At 40.3% G+C, this 27,793-nt stretch overlaps 2 protein-coding genes across 2 annotated transcripts; one reads left to right on the top strand and one right to left on the bottom strand.

Moving 5' to 3' along the window:
- Window positions 1-8,702: 8,702 nt before the first annotated feature.
- Window positions 8,703-11,323, bottom strand: LOC139455267 (BTB/POZ domain-containing protein KCTD7-like). Its single transcript, XM_071236819.1, has 2 exons — window positions 11,077-11,323; window positions 8,703-9,522 (listed from the first exon to the last, which is right to left on the bottom strand). The coding sequence occupies exons 1-2, from the start codon at window positions 11,275-11,277 to the stop codon at window positions 8,815-8,817; spliced, it is 909 nt and encodes a 302-aa protein (XP_071092920.1). The 5' UTR covers window positions 11,278-11,323; the 3' UTR covers window positions 8,703-8,814.
- Window positions 11,324-13,832: 2,509 nt separating this feature from the next.
- On the top strand, window positions 13,833-20,316 carry LOC139456134 (uncharacterized). The gene is made up of 4 exons (XM_071237670.1): window positions 13,833-14,472; window positions 14,736-14,884; window positions 16,432-16,556; window positions 19,658-20,316. The coding sequence occupies exons 1-4, from the start codon at window positions 13,833-13,835 to the stop codon at window positions 19,782-19,784; spliced, it is 1,041 nt and encodes a 346-aa protein (XP_071093771.1). The 3' UTR covers window positions 19,785-20,316.
- The last annotated feature ends 7,477 nt before the right edge of the window (window positions 20,317-27,793 follow it).

Raw genomic sequence — 27,793 nt, 5'->3', positions numbered from 1 at the left:
GTTATATCTCGTCTACCTCGAACTGCCAGCCGCACACAGCATAACACATACATGCTACTTCATATAACGGCAGAGGGAACATATATAGATAGAACCTGTGAAGATCCGGGTTAGAATAGGTCTTCAGCAACCCATGCTTGCTGTAAAAGGCGACTATGCTTCTCATAAGAGGCGACTATCGGGATCGGGAGGTCAGACTCACTGACTTGGTTGATGCATATCATCGTATCCCAGTTGCGTGGGACAATGGCCATGATGTCAATCACTGGATTGTCTGGGCCAGACTCGCTTATTTACAGACCGCCGTCATATAGCTGGAATATTGCTGAGTGCGGCGTTAAACAACACACAAACAAACAAACAAAACATATGAGCAAAACATTCATGGCTGTTTACGCCGCACCAAGCAATATTCCATCTGTATCACGGCGGTCTGGAAATAATCGAGTCTGGACTAGGCAACCAGTGGTTGATAGCATGAACAACGTCCCACGTCGTAGAGGTACGAAGCCATGCGAGGGTTCCGAGCTTCTCATAGCAGCAATGTGAAGATATTTCGTTGTAGACAAAACATGAATGTTATACGGGTACATGTATATCCACTAAAAATTGAGTCAGTTAGGCAAATTGTTTCATTGTGAAAAAACAGGCTCGCTGACTTCATGTCATCGTATATCAGATCGATGCTCATGATATCAACCACTGGATTGTCTGGACCAGATTCGGTTATTTTAAGTCCGCCGTCAAATAGCTGGAATAATGCCAGGGGCAGCGTTATGAACACTTAAACATGTATAGAACGAGGAATACGACCCTTTTATTTGAATGTTATGCTTGCCTACAACTATTTTTCTTCTGAAAATGCATTACGTGCAAGCGCACTTTCATCTTCATTGAGATATGGACGTTTAACAATGGCTTCACATTTGACATTCAGTTTCAATACCGATGACCTATATAGATCGCGACTGAATCACATTAATGTTGTAGGTCAACCATACACTTCGGAATACCATACATTTCATTATTCGTATTATGCTAAAATGAGTTCCCTTTTCCCAAGCCACGTATATGAAGGGCCCTTGATAAAATGAATGAAGATATACGGTAAATCAACCATACACAATAATGATATCAATTGTGTTGAATAGCTAGGTCGTTTGAAAAGTATATTACAGTAGCCTTCTAGTGTGTGTGTGTGTGTGTGTGTGTGTGTGTGTGTGTGTGTGTGTGTGTGTGTGTGTGCGTATGTATGTCAAGGCGTGTCAGCTTTATGTGGGAGGAAAGCCCGAAGTGGTGCAGGTCTCAAACGTTTACCACTTTGGTGAAACCCACGAGCACGGGTATTTAACGTCACATCGGCAATATTTCGTGACGAGAAGTACATTAATAATACATATATTTATACAATATGAAAAGCTGTCAACGAAGGACAGTACAATAACTAGAATATCACAGAATATATTTAAAACTAGTTGAGAATATATAAAAGTCATAAATATCAGAGAACACAATATAAAAATGGGCTAGAGATCGCCAGCAACTGAAGGTAGATCACCATGCTAGGGTTCGCACGGGTATGGTGCTGACAAACCTAGAAACATAATCGGGGAAAACCGGGATTCGAACCCACAATCATAGGTTTCTGGCCAATTGAGTTAACTGACCATAAAAGTCCAGTTTCCACCCTTGCCGAACTAGGCTGGTATTATGGAGTCACATTTTGACTGGACTAACGAGTCTATGCATAGTCCAATCAAAATCGCGCACCTAAATCGAAATCCGGTTTGTAAAATGTCGTGCAGATTTCTGTCGATTGCAGGATTTGCAAAGCATGTGCACCGCCAACTCGTTGTCAACAGATATTTTCCAAGTCTTTTCATGTTTTTAATCAAGGTGTTCACGTGATTTGATGCACTTTGCTATGTAAGACCCGTTTTATCACAATATAGATCTTGATTATCAATCAGATCGTTTTGACTGGGCGCCACCATTTTGTTTGAAACAAATGCAAGTGATACGAGAGGTGGAATCTGATTGGTACATGGGAGAGGCTAAGAAGGAACATAACTCGTAATAACTACTGGTGGCGCTACGGTCGAGCCCAGGAATTCCAGCCTAGTTCGGCAAGGGTGGAAACTGGACTTTCATAGTCAGTTAACTCCCTTGCTTCAGGAAGATGGTTTCTGGCGTGCCCAACGGACTCAACTCTGCACAGCGAATTGCGGCGCCTTAGACGACTGTCACAGGCCTTCAAGTCACATCGTTAAAATAGATCCAATCAAGACGATACAGTGCAATTTGATGTCGTAAAACAATACACTTATTTTTGTACGAAACAATAATATTGAATAATTCCGCTACTGTGTTATTCTGATATTAATCAATGGCGATTCCGGTGAAGAATTCGTCTACAGCAAATATGCTTGTCCTAAGACCTCACTTGATAATGTGCCTCCATGATGCGATCAGTGATCATGCTGTCAACGACTGGTTTGCCTGAAGCCTGACTGAGCCATTGACAATCTCATTGACATCTGATCTACTCTCTCACGACCTCCCCCTCAAGACCTGACAACACTTTCACAGAAGTCCGTGTCAAGTGAGCCCCGAGCGCCATTTGACTACCTGACACGTCAATCATTCATGCTCTCCAAAAGTGCTAATGCCTCGCTACACGGAAACTGGGTCAACGTTTCCAGCCTAGTGATATGCTGTAGGCCTGTCCCCGTCCCCACGACAGACATCATGAACATCCATCTCGGTGGGTATGGATCATGCAACAACAAAAAAGATCTGATTTTAATAACATTGAATTATTTGATAGGTGGCTGTGATGTACTTTGAATGTTGCTGACTGAACGTCGTGATTCATATCCACTGAGATGTATGTTCATGATCCACACCCACCGTGATGGTTTGTTCATGATCCACACCCACCGTGATGTATGTTCATGATCCACACCCACCATGATGGTTGTTCATGATCCACACTCCCCGTTATGGTTGTTCATGATCCAAGCCTACCGTGATGGTTGTTCATGTTCCAAGCCTACCGTGATGGTTGTTCATGATCCACACCCACCGTTATGGTTGTTCATGATCCAAGCCTACCGTGATGGTTTGTTCATGATCCACACCCACCGTGATGGTTTGTTCATGATCCACACCCACCGTGATGTATGTTCATGATCCACACCCACCATGATGGTTGTTCATGATCCACACTCCCCGTGATGGTTGTTCATGTTCCAAGCCTACCGTGATGGTTGTTCATGATCCACACCCACCGTTATGGTTGTTCATGATCCAAGCCTACCGTGATTGTTCATGATCCAAGCCTACTGCAATGGTTGTTCATGATCCAAGCCTACCACGATGGTTGTTAATGATCCAAGCCTACCATGATTGATCATGATCCAAGCCTACCGTGATGGTTGATCATGATCCACACCCACCGTGATGGTTGTTCATGATCAACACTCAGCGTTATGGTTGTTAATGATCCAAGCCCACCGTGATTGATGATCATAATCCACACCCATCGTGATGGTTGTTCGTAATCTATATCCCCAGAATGGTTCTTCATGATCTACACCCAGGATTGTTGTTCATGATTCATGCCCACTGAAACGATTGTTCATGATCAATACCCACTATGATGGTTGTTCATGATCAATATCCAAGATTGTTGTTCATGATCCATACCCATCGTGATGTGATGGTGGGTGTCCATCATGACAGGTGTTCATGACCCATCATGACGGGTGTTCATAGTGATCCCTATCTGTGACGGTGGGTGTCCACCATGACGGGTGTTCATTGTGATCCCTTTCTGGGATGGTGGATGTCCGCCATGATGGGTGTTCAATGTGATCCTTTTCTGGGACGGTGTGTGTCAGTCATGACGGGTGTTCATTGTGATCCTTGTCTGGGACGGTGTGTGTCAGTCATGACTGGTGTTCATTGTGATCCCTATTTGGGACGGTGTGTGTCAGTCATGACGGGTGTTCATTGTGATCCCTATCTGGGATGGTGGGTGTCCACCATGACGGGGGTTTATTGTGATCCCTATCTGTGACAGTGGGTGTCAGTCATGACGGGTGTTCATTGTGATCCCTATCGGGGGTGGTGGGTGTCCATCATGACGGGTGTTCATTGTGAGCCCTATCTGTGACAGTGGGTGTCAGTCATGACGGGTGTTTCTTGTGATCCCTATCGGGGGTGGTGGGTGTCCATCATGACGGGTGCTCATTGTGATCCCTATCTGGGATGGTTGGTGTCCACCATGACGGGGGTTTATTGTGATCCCTATCTGTGACAGTGGGTGTCAGTCATGACGGGGGTTTATTGTGATCCCTATCTGTGACAGTGGGTGTCAGTCATGACGGGTGTTTATTGTGATCCCTATCTGGGACAGTTAATGTCCACCATGATTGGTGTTCATTGTGATCCCTGTCTGGGATGATGGGTGTTCATAGTGATCCCTATCTGAGATGGTGGGTGTCCATCACAACGGGTGTTTATTAGAACTATGTAGTTATCTAATGACTCGGCACAACCAAACACATAACAACTGGAAGGAATGATGTAAACATGTTTACTTTTTGATATTACCAGTGTATGAAAATAGGGGAAAGTTGGAATATGAATACAAAATAACTAGGCTGTGACAAAAATATATGCATACATTGGAGACTGGTGACACTAAAACATCTTAACAATGTGACGTTAGAAGGTCAATAAATGATATAAATAATGATGACAATAATATGAACTTGGTCACGAAAATCTGCTCCACATCACAAGATGGCAGACACATCACTTCACACACCAATAAATAATAGTATACAACAGTATATCTAACACATACATACATAAACAGTCCCATCTCAGGGGGCAAGGAACATGCCAATTCCAATCCTGACTGGGCACTAAATCATGGAGCATTGTCATAAACATAACAAGCAAACAGTATATATATTATACATATACAAGTCTTTGATAGGCATTTGAGGTCCTTCCATGTGTCAGACACCCAGTTGTTAGACACTGGAATATTTTGTAACTGCCAAACACCCCTTTACTCATAATGATACGACGCAGATCTCTTTGCAGTTTTAATGGCTTGGCTATACTGTAACTATATTTGTTTTCACTGAAGTTTGTGAGATTCCTGGATGCAGCAGGTTACATTCCAACTCTGGCTTGAATGGTTGACAGTACACTGACATTGATGTGGAAGCAAATATTACTATTTCATAATGATTGATGGTCATTATATATTATGTATATGTTATGTATTATAGTTCATGTATACAATGTAAACCTCCTTTAACTGAGCAATATATTCCAAAGTATAAAGTAATAATATATCAAGAATAAGTACTGATTTGTATAAATTTGGTTTCTTTTGTACCAGTTACCAGACAGTTGTTGACGACAGGACTAGTCTGTTTGGATTTAAGGGAATATATCACACACCTGATGTGCCCTCAACTTTATAAGTTGTTTTAAGTTGTCTGACAAATGGGGTGTCTGACAAATGGGGTGTCTGACAAATGGGGTGTCTGACAAATGGGAGGTAAACAGGCATATATAATAACATGATGAACATGATTAACTCAATACAATTACTCAGTATTCACCTGAAGGAGGGGCCGAAGTAGCTCTGAAACATTGCTATGAACAATAATAAAGTCGTTATCCATAACAGTGTCATATGACCCTGTACATACACAGCTGATGACTCTCATTAAGTACACTTTGCCCACATCCACACAACAGTATAGCTCCTTCATAAATCATAATTCAACTGAAGAACAAATCTGGAATAAAACAGTATTACTAAAACACATTCATGGGATTTTATCAAAAAGCAGTAAAACCTCTTCACAGCCATCAGCTACAAATATCATGGACGAACAGTAACAAAACAAAGGAAGCATTGGATCCTGCTTCTGTTACAGACATTACTGAGACTTGGATGGTTGTTCAAACAGAATCAATAGCTATGTGGTTTAATCCAATGCCTGCTTTTGTCACCACAGCCCTTCCTTTCCATGCACATCCCTGTTTCCATGGTTACCAGTGGATGGCTTGTCTACTTATCACTATTGTAAACTTAGAGACATATTAGTCTTAATAGGGGAGAATCAATTTGATTTGGGGGTGGGGGGTCTTAGAACAATCTCTTTTTTATTGTTTTTCCTGCCTGTGACAAACTATTTATTTCCTGAGCACCAAAAAAAATCCATTCATTTTCACTATCAACACAAAAAATTACATTTGGATATTTTCCACAAAACAAGCTTTTCATTTTTTTCACTACTGCCAACAACCTTTTTATTTTGGGCATATTTATGGACATTTTATTTTATAAATCTTGCCACCCCACACCCCCTGAAATTAAATAGATGCTCCCTAAACTAAAACAGTTTTTAACACACTTTCCTAAAAAAAATTGTTTGAAAATCTAACAATAAACTTGACCAAAATTAGTAGCATGAGACCATTTTCAAGATGACTAAGCGAATGTAGTTTTACAGCAATATCACCATTATGTCACAGCAGCCTGTAAATAATCTAGTCTGGGCAGGGCATACTAGTGGTTGATAGCATGAGCAACCCCTAGTCTGTCATAGCATGATGACCCATAATGACCAGGGTCTCCATTGTAATCACATACTTATCATTAATCTATCATAGGCCTCCATTGCCTAGAGGATAGAGTGTCTTCCTGGAGTGCGCAAGGTCCGTGGTTCGATCCCTGGTCCGTCAAATCAAATGACAATAAAAAATGGTACTTGTTGTTACCCTGCCTGGCATTCGGCACTAAGGGGCTAAAACAAGGACTGGCCTGTTCAGAGTCACTATGATATGTCTGAGTAGGGTATCCATGTTAAACTGTGGCATGGTATCTCAGTGGGCTAGCACTATAAAATCGGCATTAGTCCGGACTAGTACAAGCAGCCACAGACATGCAAACACACCCATACATGAATGCATGTAGCTTCATAAGTGCAAAATCTTGAATGTGAAGTTAAACCCCATTTCTTGCCACCTCATTTACCCTTTTGATAAGATGGGGAACTGGGACCAACTCTTTTCTTGAATCTCTCTGTGGAGAAGACAAGACGTTCATGGTGTTCCCTGTTCAATGACAAGTACTCACGTAGCAAGTTAAGACATTCATGGTGTTCCCCTGTGCAATGACAGTTACTCAAGTAGCAAGTTAAGATGTTCACAGTGTTCCCCAGTGCAATGACAGGTGCACACTTCGCAAGTGAAGACGTTCATGGTGTTCCCCTGTGCAATGACAGGTGCACACTTAGCAAGTGAAGATGTTCATGGTGTTCCCCCGTGCAATGACAGGTGCACACTTAGCAAGTGAAGACGTTCATGGTGTTCCCCCGTGCAATGACAGGTGCACACTTAGCAAGTGAAGATGTTCATGGTGTTCCCCCGTGCAATGACAGGTGCACACTTAGCAAGTGAAGACGTTCATGGTGTTCCCCTGTGCAATGACAGGTGCACACTTAGCAAGTGAAGACGTTCATGGTGTTCCCCCGTGCAATGACAGGTGCACACTTAGCAAGTGAAGATGTTCATGGTGTTCCCCCGTGCAATGACAGGTGCACACTTAGCAAGTGAAGACGTTCATGGTGTTCCCCTGTGCAATGACAGGTGCACACTTAGCAAGTGAAGACGTCCTTGGTGCCCATGGGACAAAATAAGTCACATACATAGTACCTCAGTTTAAGGTACCTAAACATGGCACATATGTTGTAAGCTAATTCTAAACACATACATAAAATATATCATTACATATACATGAATAGGAAAGCCAATTAACCCAAAATATGTCAAATATTTGGTAAGCCAATTTTACCCTGAACATGTCAAATATAAGATAAGCCAAAAAAGCCTTGCAATCACAGTCATATACAACGTGAGTTACACTGAAATACAGCAGTAATACAGCAGTATTGAACACTTCCGCACCGACAATGTAGTCCGCTATAAAGACTATTGGCCCCAATAACATACATTAATATCCAACCCCATGTTAAAGCTAATGATACCAGCATTGGCTCCACACGTCCAGGCCTTGCAGCTCCCAACAGGTACAGTTACCATATTCCATGTAATAACCGCCCACGGCGACATTTGCTAATATATTTGCTAGTGAACAATCCCGTCCACCCCCACTATATCTTCAAAAACCATTGCCTGAGAACCAATTCTTATATTTTTTAAATCCTAAGTGTTCTATATGCACTACAAGAGTTCAACATGAGTTCCAAGTGTTCATGTGTTCCACGTGTTCATCAGTCACACATCACAACACAACACAACAATGCTGACTACTCCCAGCACCATAGGTCAATCAATGCACAATGCACGATGAGTATAAAGCTGTTGTGTTTGATTGTTGAACATATTACAGAGGAAGTGACTGGCCAAGTACAAAGGTAGCGACAGTCCATATCAAACTGACAATCATGTTACAGTCAATCATGTTCTATCACTTGAATCAAGGACTGTCGAAAGTGTTTGATACTTTAGGTTAGAAAAGAACCATTTTAACAGTCCGACAAACTTTAATATTGCATCATGGATGAACCACTACCTTAAAGTTCACAAATATAGACACATAAATAAAATTATTGAAAATATCACTCAAGTATCACTCTAATGACTCAAGTAACAGAATAAGGTTGGCCTAACAAATAGCATGAACATCTAGGTGTGAGATGCCACAAGGCTGCACAATTTGTGTGGTATTGAATAAATTATCAACGATTTCTTATATCAATCAAATATGATTTGCAGCTTGTAGACAAATTTCTGACAGGTTTGTCCATAGTAATATTTACACTTTCGTTTACCCTCATGTGGCTTGACATTGAATCCATCCTCCATGAGATCATTCTCCAGACATTTCATAAACACTTCTTCGTCAGCTTGTGTTTCCCATGGCCCAATACTAACATGAGCTGATTCCACGATGCATCCGTGGAGGGGGTTAAAGTTCTGAACTTTCGCCTTGAACTCTGTTCTGAAAGCACATATCAATACTTCACCGATTCTGTTAATCGATGCATTAGCAACTGCTGCTCGGATGACGTCGTGCTTGGCATCTTGGTACCCTGGAAACTGGGATCGATGGGATTCTTTGACGATAATAGAAGCAATTTCAGGTCGAAGCTGTAGCTTTTCAACCATGGAGTGTAGGCCATAGTACTCGGCATCTCTGTAGACAGCGGTGGATAAGTCGGACGGCGGAACTGTCCCGTAGCGGAGGTATTCCAGAATGTGGCCAAACACGGCACCGTTGGTGTCCAGGAAGTAGTGGCCATCTTTGTCTTGGTCGACCTTGTGACGGCCACTGAACATGGCCGCTAGCATGGAGTCTGAGTACTTCAAAAGCGTTGAGAGTCGTGTCTGGTACACCATTCCGCCAACATTCAGTGATATGATTGGTGGAAACTGCCCCAGTTTTACAACATTGTCTCGTGGCTGAAAATAAATAATCTGCAAGTGACATAGCGTGAGCGAAATAAACTTTAACGTTGCGTCAGCATTATTTCAGCCACAGAGCAACGCCGGTGACATAGAAATTTGCAAGTTTTGTATAACCCGCTACCCCAGCATTTGAAGAAGAAGTTACTGAGATTGACAAGAAGGGAATTAGTGGGGATTTCATCATCAATTGATGTCCTTATCACCCTAATAAAAAAGTTTAATATTTAGGCATCCCTAAATACACATAAGGACAGGAAAAATTTGTTTGATTTCTTAAATTTTTCAAAACTGACTTGGTCGGTAGGGAAGACTTTTTTTATCTATTTTATTTTCGATTACAAATCTATAAAAGTAAACTGGATTCAAATGTGCTACCCACTTCGGCCTGATCGAGTATGAAAGTATGAGGCCCTGAGGTCATGGCGACCCCAGCCATGTTCATACTATGACATACTTTCAGTCTCAGGTGTATCTGCGGCCCTAAAATCAAAATTCTGTGGTCAATTTTTGTAAATTCTGCAACCAAAATTTTATTGATTCTGCACACATTTCTGCAAACTCCGAGGCTTAGATTTCTTGAATTCCGTAGTTTTGGACCTGTTTAACTTTTGGCAGGCATTTTGTTTATAAACACATCTGTGGCTAGAACAGCTGATTGAAGTGAATCTGGTATTCTGACTTTCGGTAAGCAATGATACAAAAGTCCACTTGACTTCAAATGAAACTGATTCAATTAAACCATTTATCAATAGGTAAAATGTTTAAAAGATTATTTGTAAACTGTTTTGTTCTTTTTTTTCTGTAGAAAACAAACACCTTAAATAATTATTTGGAATGATTTAATGAATTAAAACAATGCACAATTCAAATAATGACTTTCGTTTCAGTAAACCTATGCAACTTTTACACATTATTTTCTGCAACAACGGTACATTTCTGCATTGAGTGGGCATTTCTGCAAATTATTCCGCAACCGTGGAACACAGCAGGGACAATGGGACACTATGAGTGGGTCAAGCATGAACATATATTTGTATTCCTGGTGCATGTGAGCTGAAAAATTGTTTCTGTACTATATTTACAGTGATCAAATATATTTTAGAAATTAGGATGGGGAAAAAATTGGGGGCAGAGCTGACATGAGAAATAAATAAATGTATTTAATCAAGCCTAATATAGCATCAATACCCCAAGGACGAAATCAACCCCATTAAATTATAAATTCATGATCAAATAGTTTGTATCCTACAGCACAGTGAACAAATGTTATTAAAATATTATTAAATATCCTGCATATCAATCAATTAAATACACCTTTCTTTTAATTTCTAAAATATCCGAATTTCTGCTTGCATGTTAGGCCTAGGGTTAATTTTTCAAATAAAACACAACGTTAATTTACATAAAAACCAAAATGTGCTGTAAACTGCCCGCGGCTAAAACTAAAGTACTAAATTACGACATCATTGATAATATTAGCCACAAACAATATGAAAACCTGCAAAACCCAGTTTAACAAAAATGTGGACCCCCCGCACAGGTACGCACCGAGATGTGATTGACACCTGTGTGAGGTGATGATGGCAAGGAGCGGGCACCTGGCTGTCGGCGCATGGAGTCTGTGTGAGACTGTTCGTATCCTTCCCTGACATGCGTGATGAAAGGATGCTTCGCCCTTGGAACAGGCCTTGGTGCGATTTCTCGTATTGAAATAATTTCCTCAACGGAAGAATCGTCTTCATCTGTCATTTTCAATATTTCTTCAGCTGATGTTTTGACATGTATGTGTTGTCTCCCTTCCCCACAAATTTAGACGTAGTCTAGTTTCCTAATAACTAGTATTTCAACATTTTGAGACACAGAACTTCAACCGGTATGTGAACAAATACCGCCTTCCATTTACGCACGAGCACAAACATATTTCCATCATTTAAAGATGATCGTTTTAGTACTCAAGCAACAACATCAAAATTATTTAAAACGGTATTGCAATCTCAAGTACTCGTACTGCATGTATCACAAAGGTCAGTCTCATCGCAGCTCCGTTGTAATAACAGCACTAACATGTTTCTAGTTTTAGTCAATGGTTACATGAGGTAGTTGATGTCAAAGAATGTGCTTTTTACCATAGGGTAACGATACTGGCTGGTACCCCAAAATACCCTGAAATCTCGTCTAAAATGTAGCACCTTTGATTTTTGTTGATGACATAATTTTTGTTCACTGCTTCGGGACAGTCATTTTTGTATTTCGGATGCTAGGCGATTTGTTCCCTCGGAGAATCGTTGGCACCGAAAATGGTTAACCCGCACCTAAAACTCCCGTCCGACCCGTGGCTGATTGGGAGCATTCGTACTTTATTTGGATGACGCGTTAACAAATCTGGATGATGCGTACACAAATCTGGTGAGCTTATTTATACTCAGAATTGTTGGATTTATAACAAGTCGGTATCAAAGCAAGATGTCCGAGACTGGCCGGATTGCGATCGGCATGCATATAGACCGCAAAAACGACCCCATGATATATATTAATTAACATTTATTCAAGCACTAAATTTGCATATTCTAGCATACATTTTGAGCACTCTTAATCTTTCGAATTTCGAACATTCAATTCACATTTCACTCACTGTGTTGATTGGGAGGATGGTACGGATCTCCATGTCCAGCTTCTTGTATCTACACATATCTAACACATTTTTTCAGGGAATTCAGTAATACCATTTTTTTTGCTCGCAGACTGAACTTATATTTAATAAAAGATCCTAGACCCACCTTAGAATATCAAAGAATATATACATGAAGAAAATAATGGAAGACGAGATGGTGCTAAATAGATTTAGCACTGCTATGTCAAACTGGTCACTGCATCTTATGAATTCTAGATATATAACTAATCTAGTTTTAGATATAAAGTTGACTTATTGAAATCAACGTGTCACCGCCAAAAGAAACACGAATATCATACACGTTGATTTATATATGAAGAATTACTCATATTCAAGAGATATTAGATTGGTTCGATGCACAAACGAACATCCTGGTATGTTGTGTGAATCGACTCTCACGAACGCATCACATGTGACGTCATAGACCCATGACTCCAGACACTATTTGTCTCGTGCAGGATGAGCGTGTAAAGTTTGGAATTCACATGCGGCATATCGTGATAAGAATAAAGACACTCTGTGGTAATACTTGACTGATTGTTAGTTTTGTCATTAATTGGTACACATTGGAAAAGTCGGTCTTAACGTACATACTTCTCTATATGTTTCTATAATTAGCGTCCATGCAGGAAGCAAAGGTACTGTAAGTCCCCATGGTCCCTAGTATGGTGATCTCCCTTTAGTTACTGACGATCCCTAGCCCATTTTTATATTGTGTTGTTGATACTTATGGCTTTTATATATTCTCAACTAGTTTTAAATTGAATCTGTGATATCCTAGTTATTGTACTGTCCTTCGTTGACAGCTTTTTATTTCGTCTAAATCTTTGTATTATTAATGTACTTCTCGTCACGATATGACTGAAATACTGCCGATGTGACGTTAAATCTTAACTCACTCACTCTATAATTAGCGTTTCTTTTGGCGGTGAGTATAGTTGTCATATTTAACCTATTATAGCTATTATATCTGTACAACCAAGCACCGCGGTGTGAGACTATGTAGCTAGCGGTTAAACCGTTAACGTGAGCTCACTATAGAGGATCGATTACCCACAAAAGGGGCTTTACATGAAAGATATGCTTCATTGCTAAAGCTAAATTCACTCTGCATCGGGTTAGAATTGATCAGCAGCTTGTTTAGAATGGCGTATAAGTAGGATCGGGTAGTCAGGCTGTCGGTATATTCAGACGGCGTGGGACGTTGTTCATTACATCAATCACTGGTTTGTTTGGTCAGACTAAATGCGGCGTAAAACAACAACATTCACTAACATAGTTTGGTATAAAAGATTAATTTAGAGATCTATGTCAATAAATATGTTGCACGGCGTAGTAGTATAATACCATCACACGTGAATCATGCAAATAAGTTAATTGTATTTTTACATGAATGTTATGTTTCTTTACGTGATACTCAATTGTGAAATATGTTAACTATTTTCTTTATTTTGAGTTTAGGGTGACCCAAAGACGTATAAAGATTGTATAAACGTCTTTGGGTGACCGCTAGATAACATGGCATACAGAAATTGTCAGGTTTTTAACAATTGTTGTTAGGGGTATATTATCCAAGTCAGGTTTTAATATCGACCAATTAAAACCACCTGATATTTTACTCCGAGGCAGCAACATGGATGCCTCCAGTGAAGTGAGACCTTTGACAGTTCCCCATCTACCTTCACTACCCAATTTGAGGGTACTGTGTAGCACAAATTATGCCAACTGTGGGCGACCGACTGGACTTATTTACCGGTCATCGAGGCCGGACCTTTTAGAACCCAATGACTTACAGAAGTTTCGTGAACTTGGGATTAAATGCATCATTGATTTTCGAGGAAGAAAAGAGTATGCAAATGCTACGGGAACAAAACCTTTGGATGCTGATTTTGATTTGTACCACATTAAACTTCCCACCGGTAGTGGCAGGAATTATAGACCTAAAGAATGTGTGAACTTTGTGCCTCTGGAAAAGAGAACTTGCAACAAGAACAAGAGTGTACAGCTGACAATGAGAGATATCAGAAGTTCAAAGTACAAACAACCACATTTTCTTCTTGATTTCTTCGCTGGCAGTTATGTATGGACAATCCTGAACCGCGCACCTTGGTACAAGAAACTGTACTCCATACTGTTCCTTCTTTATGATTTCGTGTTCAATACAGGCTACAAACACTTTGTAAGATTTTTTGTGAGCAACGTACTTAATTGCACTGGAATAACAGGGCAGTACAAGGATATGGTAGACCTCAGTCAGAGGAGTATATGTGCAGGTAATATATCTGTTACAGACAATTAGCTTAAAGAGCATCCACACCAAACAATAATTAAAAAACATAGTTATTTTTAAATTTAAAGACATTTCAAAATTTACACTTCATCTTAATAAACATCATAATTGGTTTGCTATCAATAGTATCATTCAACTTTTCTTTGTAATAAATCGTAATGATAGTAGTATTAGGTGCATAGTTCCTTTCAAAAATTTGGATGGACATGATGGATGGTAATGTTACCTAAGACTATGTTGTTTCAGCTCTGAAGTTAATGTGTGATGAAGCCAATTTTCCCATCCTCATCAACTGTGCACATGGGAAAGATCGTACTGGAATTGTCTCTGCACTTGTCCTTTCCTGTAACGGCAAATCCAAACAGGAAATTGCTGAAGAATATGCCAAGTCCGAGGTCAGTAGCCGCTGTAGAGTTAGATACAGTCATTCTGTTTGTTGCTTATATACAGTGGGGGGCACGGGTGGCCCAGTCATCTAAGGCAGAGTTGCGTCCCTTGGGCACGCCAGAAACCTATGATTGTGGGTTCGAATCCCGGTTCACCCCGATTATGTTTCTAGGTGTGTGAGTACCATAACCGTGCTCGTGGGTTTCACTGAAGTGGTAAACATTGGAGACCTGCATCACTTCGGGCTTTCCTCCCACATTAAGCTGACATGCCCCGATATAACTGGAATACTGTTAAACCCAACTCACTCACTCAATTATATACAGTGATTGTCTCCAAAGTTCAGTGAACACTAATGGCTAGTGACCAGTTGTCACATATGATGATGGTGATGATGATGAATTATATACAGTGATTGTTTCCAAAGTTCAGTGAACACTAATGGTTAGTGACCAGTTGTCACATATGATGATGATGATGATGATGATGATTGAATATTGCTCACTGCATGATTAAGCAGTAGTCACTCACATGACTTCAACCCTGTGGGGATCAAGTCCAGTACAATATCAATCACTGGATTATCTGGCCCAGAATTAATTATTTACAGGCTGTTGTCATATAGCTTGATTATTGCTGGATGCGACATTAAACGACAAACAAACCAACTTCACTTTCAATCTCATTAAAATCAGATCCTTGCTCTTGCTTCTGCTAAACAAAGATCTGAGGACAATCCATCACTGGTCCTGTCAAAATGACCTTTCATCTGACCAATCAGAGCGCGCTTACCAGATCAGTTACACCTTGAATGAGTTTTCTTATCATGCTACCTTGAAAAGTTTAACACAGGGTATTCTGTACGACAGTTATGGGGCTGTATGATTCCGTCCCAGTTATTGTCTGTCTCTCGCTTCAATGGGATAAACATTTGGAATGGAAGAGACTTCACATAGCACGGGGGAAGTACTGCCATACAATCAGGGCCACTTTGTTAAAGTATAGAACGAAAGTCGCCAGTTTGAGTGAGTGAGATAGTTGGGTTTAACGCCGCTTTTAACAGTATTCCAGTTATATCGCTGTATGTCAGCTATATGTGGGAGGAAAGCCTGAAGTGATGCAGGTATTAGACGTTTACCACTTCGGTGAAACCCACAAGCACGGGTATGGTGCTGACAAACCTAGAAACATAATCGGGGCGAACCAGTATTCGAACCCACAATCATAGGTTTCGGGTGTGCCCATGGGACGCAACTCTGCACAGCGAATCGCGGCGCCTTAGACGACTGGGCCACCTGTGCCCCCTCCCCAGTTTGAAACCAGTGGCTTATCATGCTTATAGCTCAAGAAAACTGCTTTCTTATTGACTAATTTTGACTTATTGTCAGCCATTTCTTTGGTCCATGAATGTTCCCTGATATTGTTCTGACATGACCTGTAATGGGATGTTCTCAGATGTTTGTTTAGCAATAGTAAGAACTATTATCTGATTTTAATAAGATTTGTGAATTTTAAGTCCAGATTTGCTGGTTTAATGAGTAGTTTTGTTGTGTAGACCGGTGTGATCCCCATGCGTGAGAGGATGAACAAGGAGATTGTGGAGAGGTACCACATGAGTGAAGACTTCCTGACTGCCAGGGCCGACACCATGCTGCAGCTGCTCAACTACATCGAACAAAAGTAAGAGCATCATGCACATCTATGTTGATCACTGACAATCTGTGGTGATTCCAGATAAGAATAGATCCCTAACAGCCTATGGTGGTCATGATAGGCAACTTCAGGTACGTGTGGTGAGACTCGCTGACTTGGTTTGTGGCATGTCAGTGTACCCTGATGTCATGGATCATGCTCATAATATCAATCACTGTATTATGTGGTCTAGACTCAGTTATTTACAGGCATCTGTGGTATGGCTGAAATAGTGTTCCTTTAACTTTTCGACATTTTCGAAATTCCTAATGCCCCCCAAAATAAATATCACCGTGCCCCTAATGAATTGTTGCATTGTAACACATGTTTTGATTGGCTGGAATAATCGGTTCCAAGAATGAGTTATCTCCCTTACATCACAAGGCCGAATCTGCTTTAATATTTCATTTTACGATCTCGTATCCCTACCACTCACTTATCATGGCTTCCAGTGTATGCTTGCAGTAATTTATTGATTGATGCATGATATTTATGCACACTGGGACATCGAGCGCATTCATATACCATATTTGACGTAACAAGGGCCCTGCTCTAATAAGCGCCCACGGCGATATTTTCTTATATATTGGCTAGTGAACAATACCAATTAGCACCCCTTCCGATTGATCAATGTACACAACACTTATTTATTCGCGTAATACGTACTAGTGTGTTATATGCACCCTTAATTGTGGGCATTTAAATTCTGGAAAAATGTATCTCTCGTATATAAACATTTCAGGCTGTCAGCATAAACCACGAAATTTATCTTTCAACTCTGTCTTTTTCACCAAAATAATATTCTAATAAGAGCCCCCTATTTCTAATTTTGAGAGCGCCCTGGGCGCTTATTATGTCAAATACGGTAGGTGGGTTGTTTTAAATATGATAATTATTGGAGTCACCAACTGTCTCAAAAACAAGTTGCTTCACTCAGACAGCTTCTTCTATTATTGAATGTAAACGTTGTGAGTTTTGTGGCCTTGTGCATCTCAATTTTCTATCAGCAACTTTCATTGGCTGAAAGTCACAATTGGTCCAATCAGAATCGAGTTTACACGTTTTACTAATATGGTAGTCGTAGTTCTGATAACGCCAAAATGTTTCTGCTTCTTATCGAAGAATCGCCAAACACAAATCATGTTGTGATGCACAGAAAGTTGTCACCTGAGAGTGACCATGGTGACAGACTGAGGAAAGGTAGAACATTTCAGCGAACCTAGCTTCGTGACGACGCTTGTTTGCAGCGTAACTCAGGAAGAAATACTACAACGTGTCAGCTTTGAATAGTTCACATGAAATCTAATTCAATAACAAAGCTACGGTCTAATTTTAGGACAAATACCTTGAAGAGACATGCTGATGGCAGTGATCAAAAACAAACTGTTCATATATATATGACATCAGACGATGTATTTATGCTGAAGGGTCCCTGTCCCCACTTGGTCAGTTTCTGGGCAGAACACTGGCATTGGTGAAAAGAAAGCACTGGGGAGATTTATTGAATTTTCAATTGATGTTTGTTGGTCTTCTGAGAAACTGCAGCTGATGTACTTGTTTAACAATAGTTTTCTTAAACATGACTGTTGAACAAACTGAAAAAAAGTGGTATTCTTTTACTCTGACTGGGAGAATGAACTGTCTTTGAAAAAATGAATTATTTGTTTTGTTTGATTATTTTTTAAAGCCGCACTCAGCAATATTCCAGCATTATGACGGCGGTCTGTAAATAATTGAGTCTGGACCAGACAATCCAGTGATTGACATCATGAGCATCGATCCATGCAATTGAGATACGATGACGTGCATCAACCAAGTCAGCAAACCTGGCCACCCAATCCCGTTAGTCGCCTCTGAGGAGAAGCATAGGTGCCTTTTACAGCAAGCATGGATGGCTGAAGACATATTCTAACTCGGATCTTCCATGGAAAGTGAAAAAGTCACATAATGTGAATACATGAAGTGACACTGATTGACAGTGACAAAGGTAACATTCTTAAGTTTTATGTCTTTATTAAAAATTACCGTCTCCATGGTCTAATGGTAGAGCGTCCGCCCGGAGAGTGGAAGGTCCGGGGTTCGATCCCCAGCCGTGTCATAACAAAAGACGTTAAAAGATGGTACTTGTTGTTACCCTGTCTGGCGCTGGGCATTAAGGGGCCAAAACAAGGACTGGTCGGCTCGGAGTCGGTATACTGTGTCTGTGTGGGGTATTCATGTTAAACTGCGGCATGGTATCTCAGTGTGCTAGCACTATAAATCGGCATCAGTCTGGACTAGAACAAGCAGCCACACACAGACATACACGTGCATGCACGTCGCTATATAAGTGCAATAGTCTTGGACGCGACGTTTAACCCCATGTCACCTCACCTTATTAAAAAATATATGTGTGTCTCCTGGGTTCCTCAAATGTCCCACAAGAGGCGGTCGGGTGGCCTAGTGGTTAAAGCGTTCGCTCGTCACGCCGAAGACCCGGGTTCGATTCCCGACATGGGTACAATGTGTGAAGCCCATTTCTGGTGTCCCCCGCCGTGATATTGCTGGAATATTGCTAAAAGCGGCGTAAAACTATACTCACTCAAATGTCCCACATGTAATGATGTAGAAAGGTAGGGGTAATTGGGCCCTGCTTTTCCAGTCTCTGAAATGAACACGTCTGGACTATTGCTGAGTGAGGTGTTAAACAACAAACAGACAAACAAAACTATCATGATCCCCTTCATAGTACTGCCATCTTCCCGAGGCAAGGGAGTTAACAGACTATAAAAGCCCAGTTTCCACTCTTGCCAAACTATGCTGGAATTATGGAGTAATATTTTGGCTGGACTATTGAGTCTATGCATTATGCAATCAAAATCGCAGAAGGGAATCGATATTCGGTTAATAAACAACCTGGAGACTGCTGTGTCAATTGCAGGATTTGCAGAGCATGTGTACCGTCAAATGGGAGTCGACAGATGTTTTCCAAATCTTTTCAGGTTTCAAGGTGCTTAAGTGAAACCGGACTTTTACAGTCAGTTAACTCCCTTGCCTCGGGAAGCTGTAATACTGCAACTTTGATGCCATTTCTTTTCATTGTTTACCAGGTATGGCTCCGTGGCAACTTACCTGGAGATCATCGGCTTCGGAGACACAGAGCAGGAGAAACTGAAAAGAATTCTCACAGGAGAAGTTTGTATACCACAGTGTGAAGCTGATCCCGATACACTTTGACCTATCAAAGGGTTTACTTCAGATCTTGACCAGTCATTATTCTGATTTCAGATTGGTATGGGCCAGTCATAATTGAAGCGTGATATGGATAATCAGTATGAAGTTTTGGAAATCTATGAATATTATTGATTTTATGCATTTAATTATCAGTGATTATGGAATATTGTTTGTTAGTGATTGTTAATGTCATCTGTTGAACATGTTGAAGCCAATTGACCGATTTATCATTCCATTTCTAATGAAAGAAAATCAAACGTGTGCACTGAAATAAGATAATTGTATTGTTGCATTCTCAACATTTAATTCTTGCGTGTTCATTTTACTAGGGGTGAAACGATACATCGGTGCATTGTGAGTTTTCATGCGCCGATACGATACATGATACGTTTTTTCTGTATCGATACAAGATGATTCAGTTGCTAAAATACTTCACTGCTCGTTTAATGACTCTCCGGATTTTTAGTCAGTAAAAAATTGCAAAAAGTGTTGTAATTTAGTTCACGACTAAAAATCGCTGCAACTAACATTTATCTATAGCGACTTTTTCCTTTTGAACCTGCTCTGAAATATGTATGGCCAAGACATTTCCACTCGATTAGACACAAATATGCGTATCGCGATGTGTATGGTATCGTAACCTTTGTATCGTGATATGTATCGTATCATGACCTTGCTGTATCGTTTCACCTCTACATTTTACTACATATAAAGCCATGTTGTTGATTGTTCATCTCCAGTGCCAGAGAGGCTGAAGTTGTAAGATGAAGTTGCTGTTATTGTTAAAAGATTTATCATTTTTTAGTTATGGCCTAGTTAAGCCATACCACTAATTAAAATCATTCTTACATATCACCGTGAGGACATTTGCGGCTAGATTGCAGTATACCGGATACCATCGGCCACTTTGGTAAGGGGGTATGCGTGAGCAACTTCCTTAGTAGCGGTTTCTAAGTTTTTCAGCTGTCTCGCTAAATTAACGGGGTTTGGGGGGCTTGCCCCGCCCCCCACCCCACAAGTCATTGTAATGAAGGCTTTCATAAGTAAATGTTTTTTTCAGTCACCAAAGTTAAAAAGATAAATGCTACATGTTTATTGAATATGTTGAAATGTAGGCCCAAAACATGTAACTGATGATGTCATTATGGAACTTGAAGTTTCGAGTAATTTTTTTCAGTGCTGATGTCTGATTTTCGATTTTTATGAATTACTTTGATATTCAATTTCGTGGTTTAAGTCATAATGAACCATACAAATGTATGAGGGGTCAGTTTTTGTGCTTATTTTGAGCTTTCTTGCTCTATTTTTTTTAATAGTCTAGCTGTCATGTTCCACTTTATTAGAAACATCAGACAAATATGGCCGCCAGGTATCCGGAATAATGCAAGCACCACAATGTGCCTAAAATGAATTAGTGCTACCTCTGATTGGGACGCATACTATAGTGCCAAACTAATTTGTTTCAAAGTTGCAAATCATGATGATATTGTAAAATTTACATCCCGGTAACATTTTTCCTACAAGTGAAGTAGTTTCACATTGTCATATAAAATGTTTTTATGTTACAATCAAATACCGCAAAGATATCCAATCTCATAAAATCAGATTTTAGTTCTTGCTTCTGCTAAACGAAGATCTGAGGACACCCCATTACAGTCACGTCAGAACGTCTCTGTATCCGACCAATCAGAGCATTGCTTACATGCTAACTTGGAAAGGTTGACACGGGGCATTCCGAACACCAGTTGTGGGCTGTATGACTGATTCCATCTTATCCCTCGCTTCAGTGGGATAAACATTTGGAACAAAAGAGACTTAACATAGCCAGTGGGAAGTACTGCCATACAATCTCGGCCATATATAGACATTCGAGAATGTTCTTTTGTTTATTTTTAAAATTTTGAATATATATTTTTGAAAGCTAAGTCTGGAATGGAAGTTGCCAGTTTGAAACTAGTGACATAAAGCTAGAGAAAGCTGCTTTCTAATTGGCCAATGTTGACTTCTAGTTCTTCATTTTATTGGTAGACCGCCTCCGTGGTCCTGTGGTAGAGCGTCCGCCCGGAGAGCGGAAGGTCCAGGGTTCGATCCCGGGCCGCGTCATACAAAAAGACGTTAAAAGATTGTACTTGTTGTTACCCTGTCTGGCGCTCGGCATTAAAGGGCTAAAACAAGGACTGGTCGGCTCGGAGTCAGTATACTGTGTCTGAGTGGGGTATTCATGTTAAACTGCGGCATGGTATCTCAGTGAGCTAGCACTATAAATCGGCATCAGTCCGGACTAGTACAAGCAGCCACACACACACATACACGTGCATGCACGTCGCTATATAAGTGCAATAATCTTGGACGCGACGTTAAACCCAATTTCACCTCACCTCACCTCACCTCATTTTATTGGTTGTTCAAAGTTTGCGAAAGGTCGTTCTGACGTGACCTGTTACTGGAATGCCCTCAGATCTTTGTTTAGCGGTAGTGTGAAGTAAGATCTGATTTTAATGAGAGTGAAATGTGTCAAGCAGTCCACACAGACATTTGTCAAACAAGGTAACCAAATCCCTAGATGAACCTTAAGAATAGGAATGTCTAGTTTTTGCAGAGGGCTACAGCAGACCAGCTTATCTGCTTGTCAGCTTGGCTTTGAAACCCAAGTCACTCTGATTTTGTTCCAGGTTTGTCAGTACCCACCTAAGATTTTCATCATGTCAGGCTTTCCTCCCTCATCCTGCCGACGTGCCTGGATGTGATTTAAATGCATCTTCCTGAGGCAAGGGAGTTAACTGACTGTAAAAGTACAGTTTCCATCCTTGCTAAACTAGGCTGGAATTACGGAGTTATATGTTGTCGGGAATAACGAGTCCAATCAAAATCGCATAATGAAATCAACATCTGGTTTGTAAACAATTTGGATTTCAACATGCAGATTTCGGTACCGCAAGTTTTGCAAAGGATGTGTATTATCTAGGCGTCAACAGATACTTTCCAAATCTTTTCATGTTTTTAATCAAGATGCTCACCTGATTTGATACATTTCAGGAGGTAAAACCTGTTTTATTACAATATAGATCTTGAATAGATCTTCTTGACTGGGTGCCACCATTTTGTTTGGAGCAATTGCAAGTGATATGAGAGGTGGAATCTGATTAGTCAGTAGCGGGGACATAAAGGGACATAGCTCGTAATAGCCGCTGATGGCGCTACGATCGAGCCCAGAAATTCCCGCCTTGTTCGGCAAGTGTGGAAACTGGACGTTTAGAGTCAGTTCAGGCCCTTGCTTTGGGAAGATGATTCAAATGCTGTTCAAAGTGGTTAACTAAAGTCACTTACTTGTTGTTGCTGGAATCACATATCCACATGCTTACCATTTGAAAATTAGAAAACAACATGACGCCTGACGTCGTGCTCAGGTGCAATCTCATTAAAATCAGATCTTAGTTCTCGCTGCCGCAAAACAAAGATCTGAGGACATCCCATTACGGGTCACGTCAGACCGTAAAACTCTGACCGACTAATGGAATTACTGACAAGAAGTCGACATTAGCCAATCAAAAGGCAGCTTTCTCGTGCTTTACGGCACTAATTTCAAATTGGAGACTACGCTTCGAAACATATTTTGACAAATTCTCGCTTAAAAATTTGAAACCTGAACAAAAGAAAGTTCTAGAATGGCTAGATTGGTCTATAGTGTCTAGATTGTATAGATTCAGTCGTTTAGCCCGTAATTATCGTTCGGAATACCCCTTTTTAACGTTTTCAAGGCTGTATGATTAGAAATCTCATTCCAACTGTCACTTTCATGATCTGGTAAGCGACGCTCTGATTGGTCGGATGAAAGGTCGTTCTAACGTGACCCCTAATGGGATGTCCTCAGATCTTTGTTTAGCGGTAGCGAGAACTAAGATCCGATTTTAATGAGATTGTGCTCAGGTGTGACGAGAAGAGGGAAGGAGAACCTGGCAAGCAGGCTAAGCTTTGTGTTGAAAAGAAATGTCTGACTTACAAAGAACTGCTTAAACGATATGATGTATGTCATTTGTATATATAAATCAGTACATTTGTTCAATGTTTTTGAATAGATATGAGTTTACAATGATCATAATTAGAAGCTTTTGTGAAATGTTCCGTGTTGTCATTAAATATGTGCTTTTAAACTTATATGTATCCAATATGCTTTAGGTACCAATTAACCAGTTTTAGTTGTCAGGATTTTATCTTTGTTTTCAAGTATTTTGATTGCTACCAGAAGTTGATTGTCTATGGTCAAACTTATATCCTGATGATACTCATTGATCACATTCAGAATTGCATGTTGGCGATGTTCTTGACTGTCCCTTTGAGAAATTTTCAAACTGATCACTGAAATTTATAAGCCACCCCTGTTTAGCATTCTTCATCTCCACAGAGATTCTCGTCTCTCTCCACGTACTGTCCTAAACCCCCCAACCTACTTGCAATGTGTTGAAAAATCATGTGACTGAATGGCATGTTATCATGTGCAATCTTCTTGACCGTGAAAATTCGTTCTTTTGAAATCTAAAATGGCAATTTGAGTATGGAACTATTGACACAAAACTTATTAATGCCCTAAATCCCTGACAACCCCGACCCCTGACCCCTGACCTGACCCCTGACCTGACCCCTGACCCTGACCCTGATCCCCAGCCTCCATTCCATTCTGATGTTATCACCACATGGTAATGTCTTGTGCCTTTTAACTTTGTGAGTTTACTGGACAGAAAGGTTTGAGAGGTATCATTTGAGGACTGAAACTTCAGAGGTCATTCTGATGATCAAGCAAAGTCATACCCTCTGAAATGACAACTTGACCAAATTACAAAATATACGTTCCCGAGATGTTTCATCTGCATTGCCTCTCATTGATGTCTACTGGTGATATTTGATCTTGTAGGTCTAGTGCTTAGGCCAGACATTTTTCCAATAGTTTATGGATTTTTTGCAACAACAAGAATCCCGTTTTGGGGACGAATTTGTAAAAATATATACGTCAAATATATTTTTATATTTCCTCAAAATGCTAATTAGGTTGTTTAAGGAGAAGAAAAAACAGTGGGGTCAGGATTTTTGAAGATAAGTTTTCAATGGGTGCAACATACACATGGACATGCACATGGACATGCACATGGACATGCACATGGACATACACATGGACATGCACATGGACATGCACATGGACATGCACATGGACATGCACATGGACATGCACATGGACATACACATGGACATGCACATGGACATACACATGGACATACACATGGACATGCACATGGACATACACATGGACATGGGCACTCCTGTAGATGTGCAGTCTTACTAGTGGATGCCTGTAAATAGTACTTTCAGATTGATCTAGTTGTCAGGGGTAGCTTTGTGGAGCAGTGCACTTAATATGGCAAATACGGTATTCTCTGATGACATTTGTGTATATAGATCGTGAAACACTAAGACGCAAACTTGTTTTAGTTAAATATTGCTATTGGTGAATTCTCTTGCATGAGAATTGCAAACTTGACCCCTGTCAGTCATCCGACCTGATTTTGTTGTACTCAATACTGAGACAGAAGTACCACCTTAGTGTAGGGGAGCATACAATAGTATATTTTTTAGTTCTACGACAGACGGAACTCCCATACTCAGCAGGTATTCTTATGATAATCAGATTGCTAACTACTGTAGACGTTGTAGTCAGGGCCCAGTGTGAGGCATTGTGTGTTAGGATATGATTGAGTTAGATTCTGTACATCATAAATCAGTGTACACAAATTGGACCTGAGTGACTTGAACATGTTGAGTGAAACTTGCTGGGAATGTTAGTCAGCTGGGGCCCCGCTCCTCTTTAACAATCGTCAATTAGGAAATATTGGAAATACAGAACTATTACGTTAAGCAAAAGGGGACAAAATATTGTATTTGTTTTGTGGTAGTAATTAGTCCAGGTGTTTAGTTTTTCAGTCTGTCTTGTTAAGTATGTATGTGTGTGCCCTGCCAGGACAAAAGAGACCTTATGGGTGCTAGGAAATAATTGTGCTGTGATGTCATCAAGAATGATGTTTGTCGTCAACTTACTTCTGTAAAAATTGCGATGCATAAGGACTGTAAATAAATATCTATCTTTCTCTTGTTGGGTAGAAATGTCATAAAAACAAAATTTCAAAACATTTCAGCATCCATGTGTACTTTCGATTGATCAGTCACCATATCTAAATTATTACAACAGTTATCATCTCAAGACTGAAAAGGGGGCCCAGTCGTCTAAGGCGCCGCGATTCGCTGTGCAGAGTTGCGTCCCTTCGGCACACCTGAAACCTATGATTGTGGGTTCAAATCCCGGTTCGCCCCGATTATGTTTCTAGGTTTGTCAGCACCATACCCGTGCCCGTGGGTTTCACCAAAGTGGTAAACGTCTGAGACCTGCATCACTTCAGGCTTTCCTCCCACAACAAGCTGACACGCCATGATATGACTGGAATACTGTTAAAAGCGGTGTTATACCAGACTCACTCAGTCTAAATCATTACAACAGTTATGTTTCAAGACTGAAAATGGGATTGTGCAGAAAACTTGTCCAAATGTTTGATGCCATTTATCCCTGCAATACATTTGAATTGTTTTTTATGTTCCTAAAATATTGTAGGTTTAGAATATGATAAAAAGTCAAAATGTGATTTTTTTCACCCATAGGGTCCTTCATTTCATGGAGGGTCATATGTTATGTACAAGACACACGCACAGATGGTGATGGGTGACAACAAGTATATGGATATATTTTACTTTCACATTTGGGGACTGTGTCACCTAAGGTTAATTTTCTGCTTCTTAGTTCGACAAATTAGAGCATTAATGGGTTCAAGAATTATTTCAAAAAGAAAAAGGATTCTTTAGGATTAAACTGCTGCAAAATCAGTTTTGATTTCTGAGAGACATTTCCAGAAGCTGTGATCCAGAAAATTAATTCTATGTGATCCACTCCAACATTTGTAGTGCTATGATTGTTGTAACTCCTATACTTTAACATCTTATTATATAATGTGATGTTTTCCACCACATTCATTCCTGAAGCAGTCACGTGTCATTTGACCAAAAGGCATATTGACTCCATGTTAGGGCTAATATTTTAGGATATTGTCTTCTGTTACTAAAAATAGAATTGGAATTACCCGTAAGTGGTATTCCCCAAATCTAAGCCAGTCAGATGTCTCTAATTGTTGGAAGCTACTAACATCATTGTACCTGGCCTAGGTTGATAACGTTGAATCTGCTGCTCTATATTATATAAGGTAAAATAAAAATAAAATAAAAAAGTCTTGGTTCTCAGGCACTGCCCGCTTCATCATAAAGTCTGTCGCATGGTTCACTTTTATTCCATTTAAAAAAAATAAAAAAATAATAATAATAATAAAAAATCTAATACAGTTACTTCCCTTTACATGCATGTTACTTTACTGCACTTTTCATGGCGGCAATAGTTTGTTTGCTTGTTTATGTAGGGAGGCCCTTTCCCAGGTTGATGGTACACAACTGTTTATTTGGATACATACCAGTTTGAACGAGCTAAAATAAAAACCGCCACCTTCCTGCTCTATATTTCCAAAAGTCATCGCCTGAGAACCAATTCTTTTATCTTTTTAAGCCTAATAAAGGAAGTATAGACTTTATATATGAGGTCAATACTGGTTTTTGTAGAACCAAAAAAAGCAATATCATCCTAAGACTTCGTCCACATTCAATATTGCTTTTTTCTGGTCCATTAGAACAGGTGTTGACCTCATTTAAAATCGGGGGAACGGCTGGCCTAGTCATCTAAGGCGTGCAGAGTTGCATCCCTTGGGCACGCCAGAAACCTATGATTGTGGGTTCGAATCCCGGTTCACCCCAATTATGTTTCTAGGTTTGTCAGGACCATACCCTTGGGTTTCTAAGACCTCTAAGACGTCTAAGACCAGAATCACTTTGGGCTTTCCTCACACATTAAGCTGACACGCCGTGATATAACT

This window comes from Haliotis cracherodii, unplaced genomic scaffold, assembly GCF_022045235.1.
Source record: "Haliotis cracherodii isolate W230 unplaced genomic scaffold, xgHalCrac1.p SCAF_11, whole genome shotgun sequence".
NCBI lineage: Eukaryota > Metazoa > Mollusca > Gastropoda > Lepetellida > Haliotidae > Haliotis > Haliotis cracherodii.
Note: the sequence above shows the minus strand (reverse complement) of the source record. Positions and strands in the feature narration are given on the sequence as shown.

Bases quoted from the DNA above. Each gene is read 5' to 3' on its own strand.
- LOC139455267 (XM_071236819.1), bottom strand. From the start codon at position 11,277: ATGACAGATGAAGACGATTCTTCCGTTGAGGAAATTATTTCAATACGA. The intron at 9,523-11,076 runs GTGCGTACCTGT...ATTTATTTTCAG, and splicing joins CAGGTGTCAATCACATCTCG to CCACGAGACAATGTTGTAAA.
- LOC139456134 (XM_071237670.1), top strand. From the start codon at position 13,833: ATGGATGCCTCCAGTGAAGTGAGACCTTTGACAGTTCCCCATCTACCT. The intron at 14,473-14,735 runs GTAATATATCTG...ATGTTGTTTCAG, and splicing joins TCAGAGGAGTATATGTGCAG to CTCTGAAGTTAATGTGTGAT. The intron at 14,885-16,431 runs GTCAGTAGCCGC...TTTGTTGTGTAG, and splicing joins AAGAATATGCCAAGTCCGAG to ACCGGTGTGATCCCCATGCG.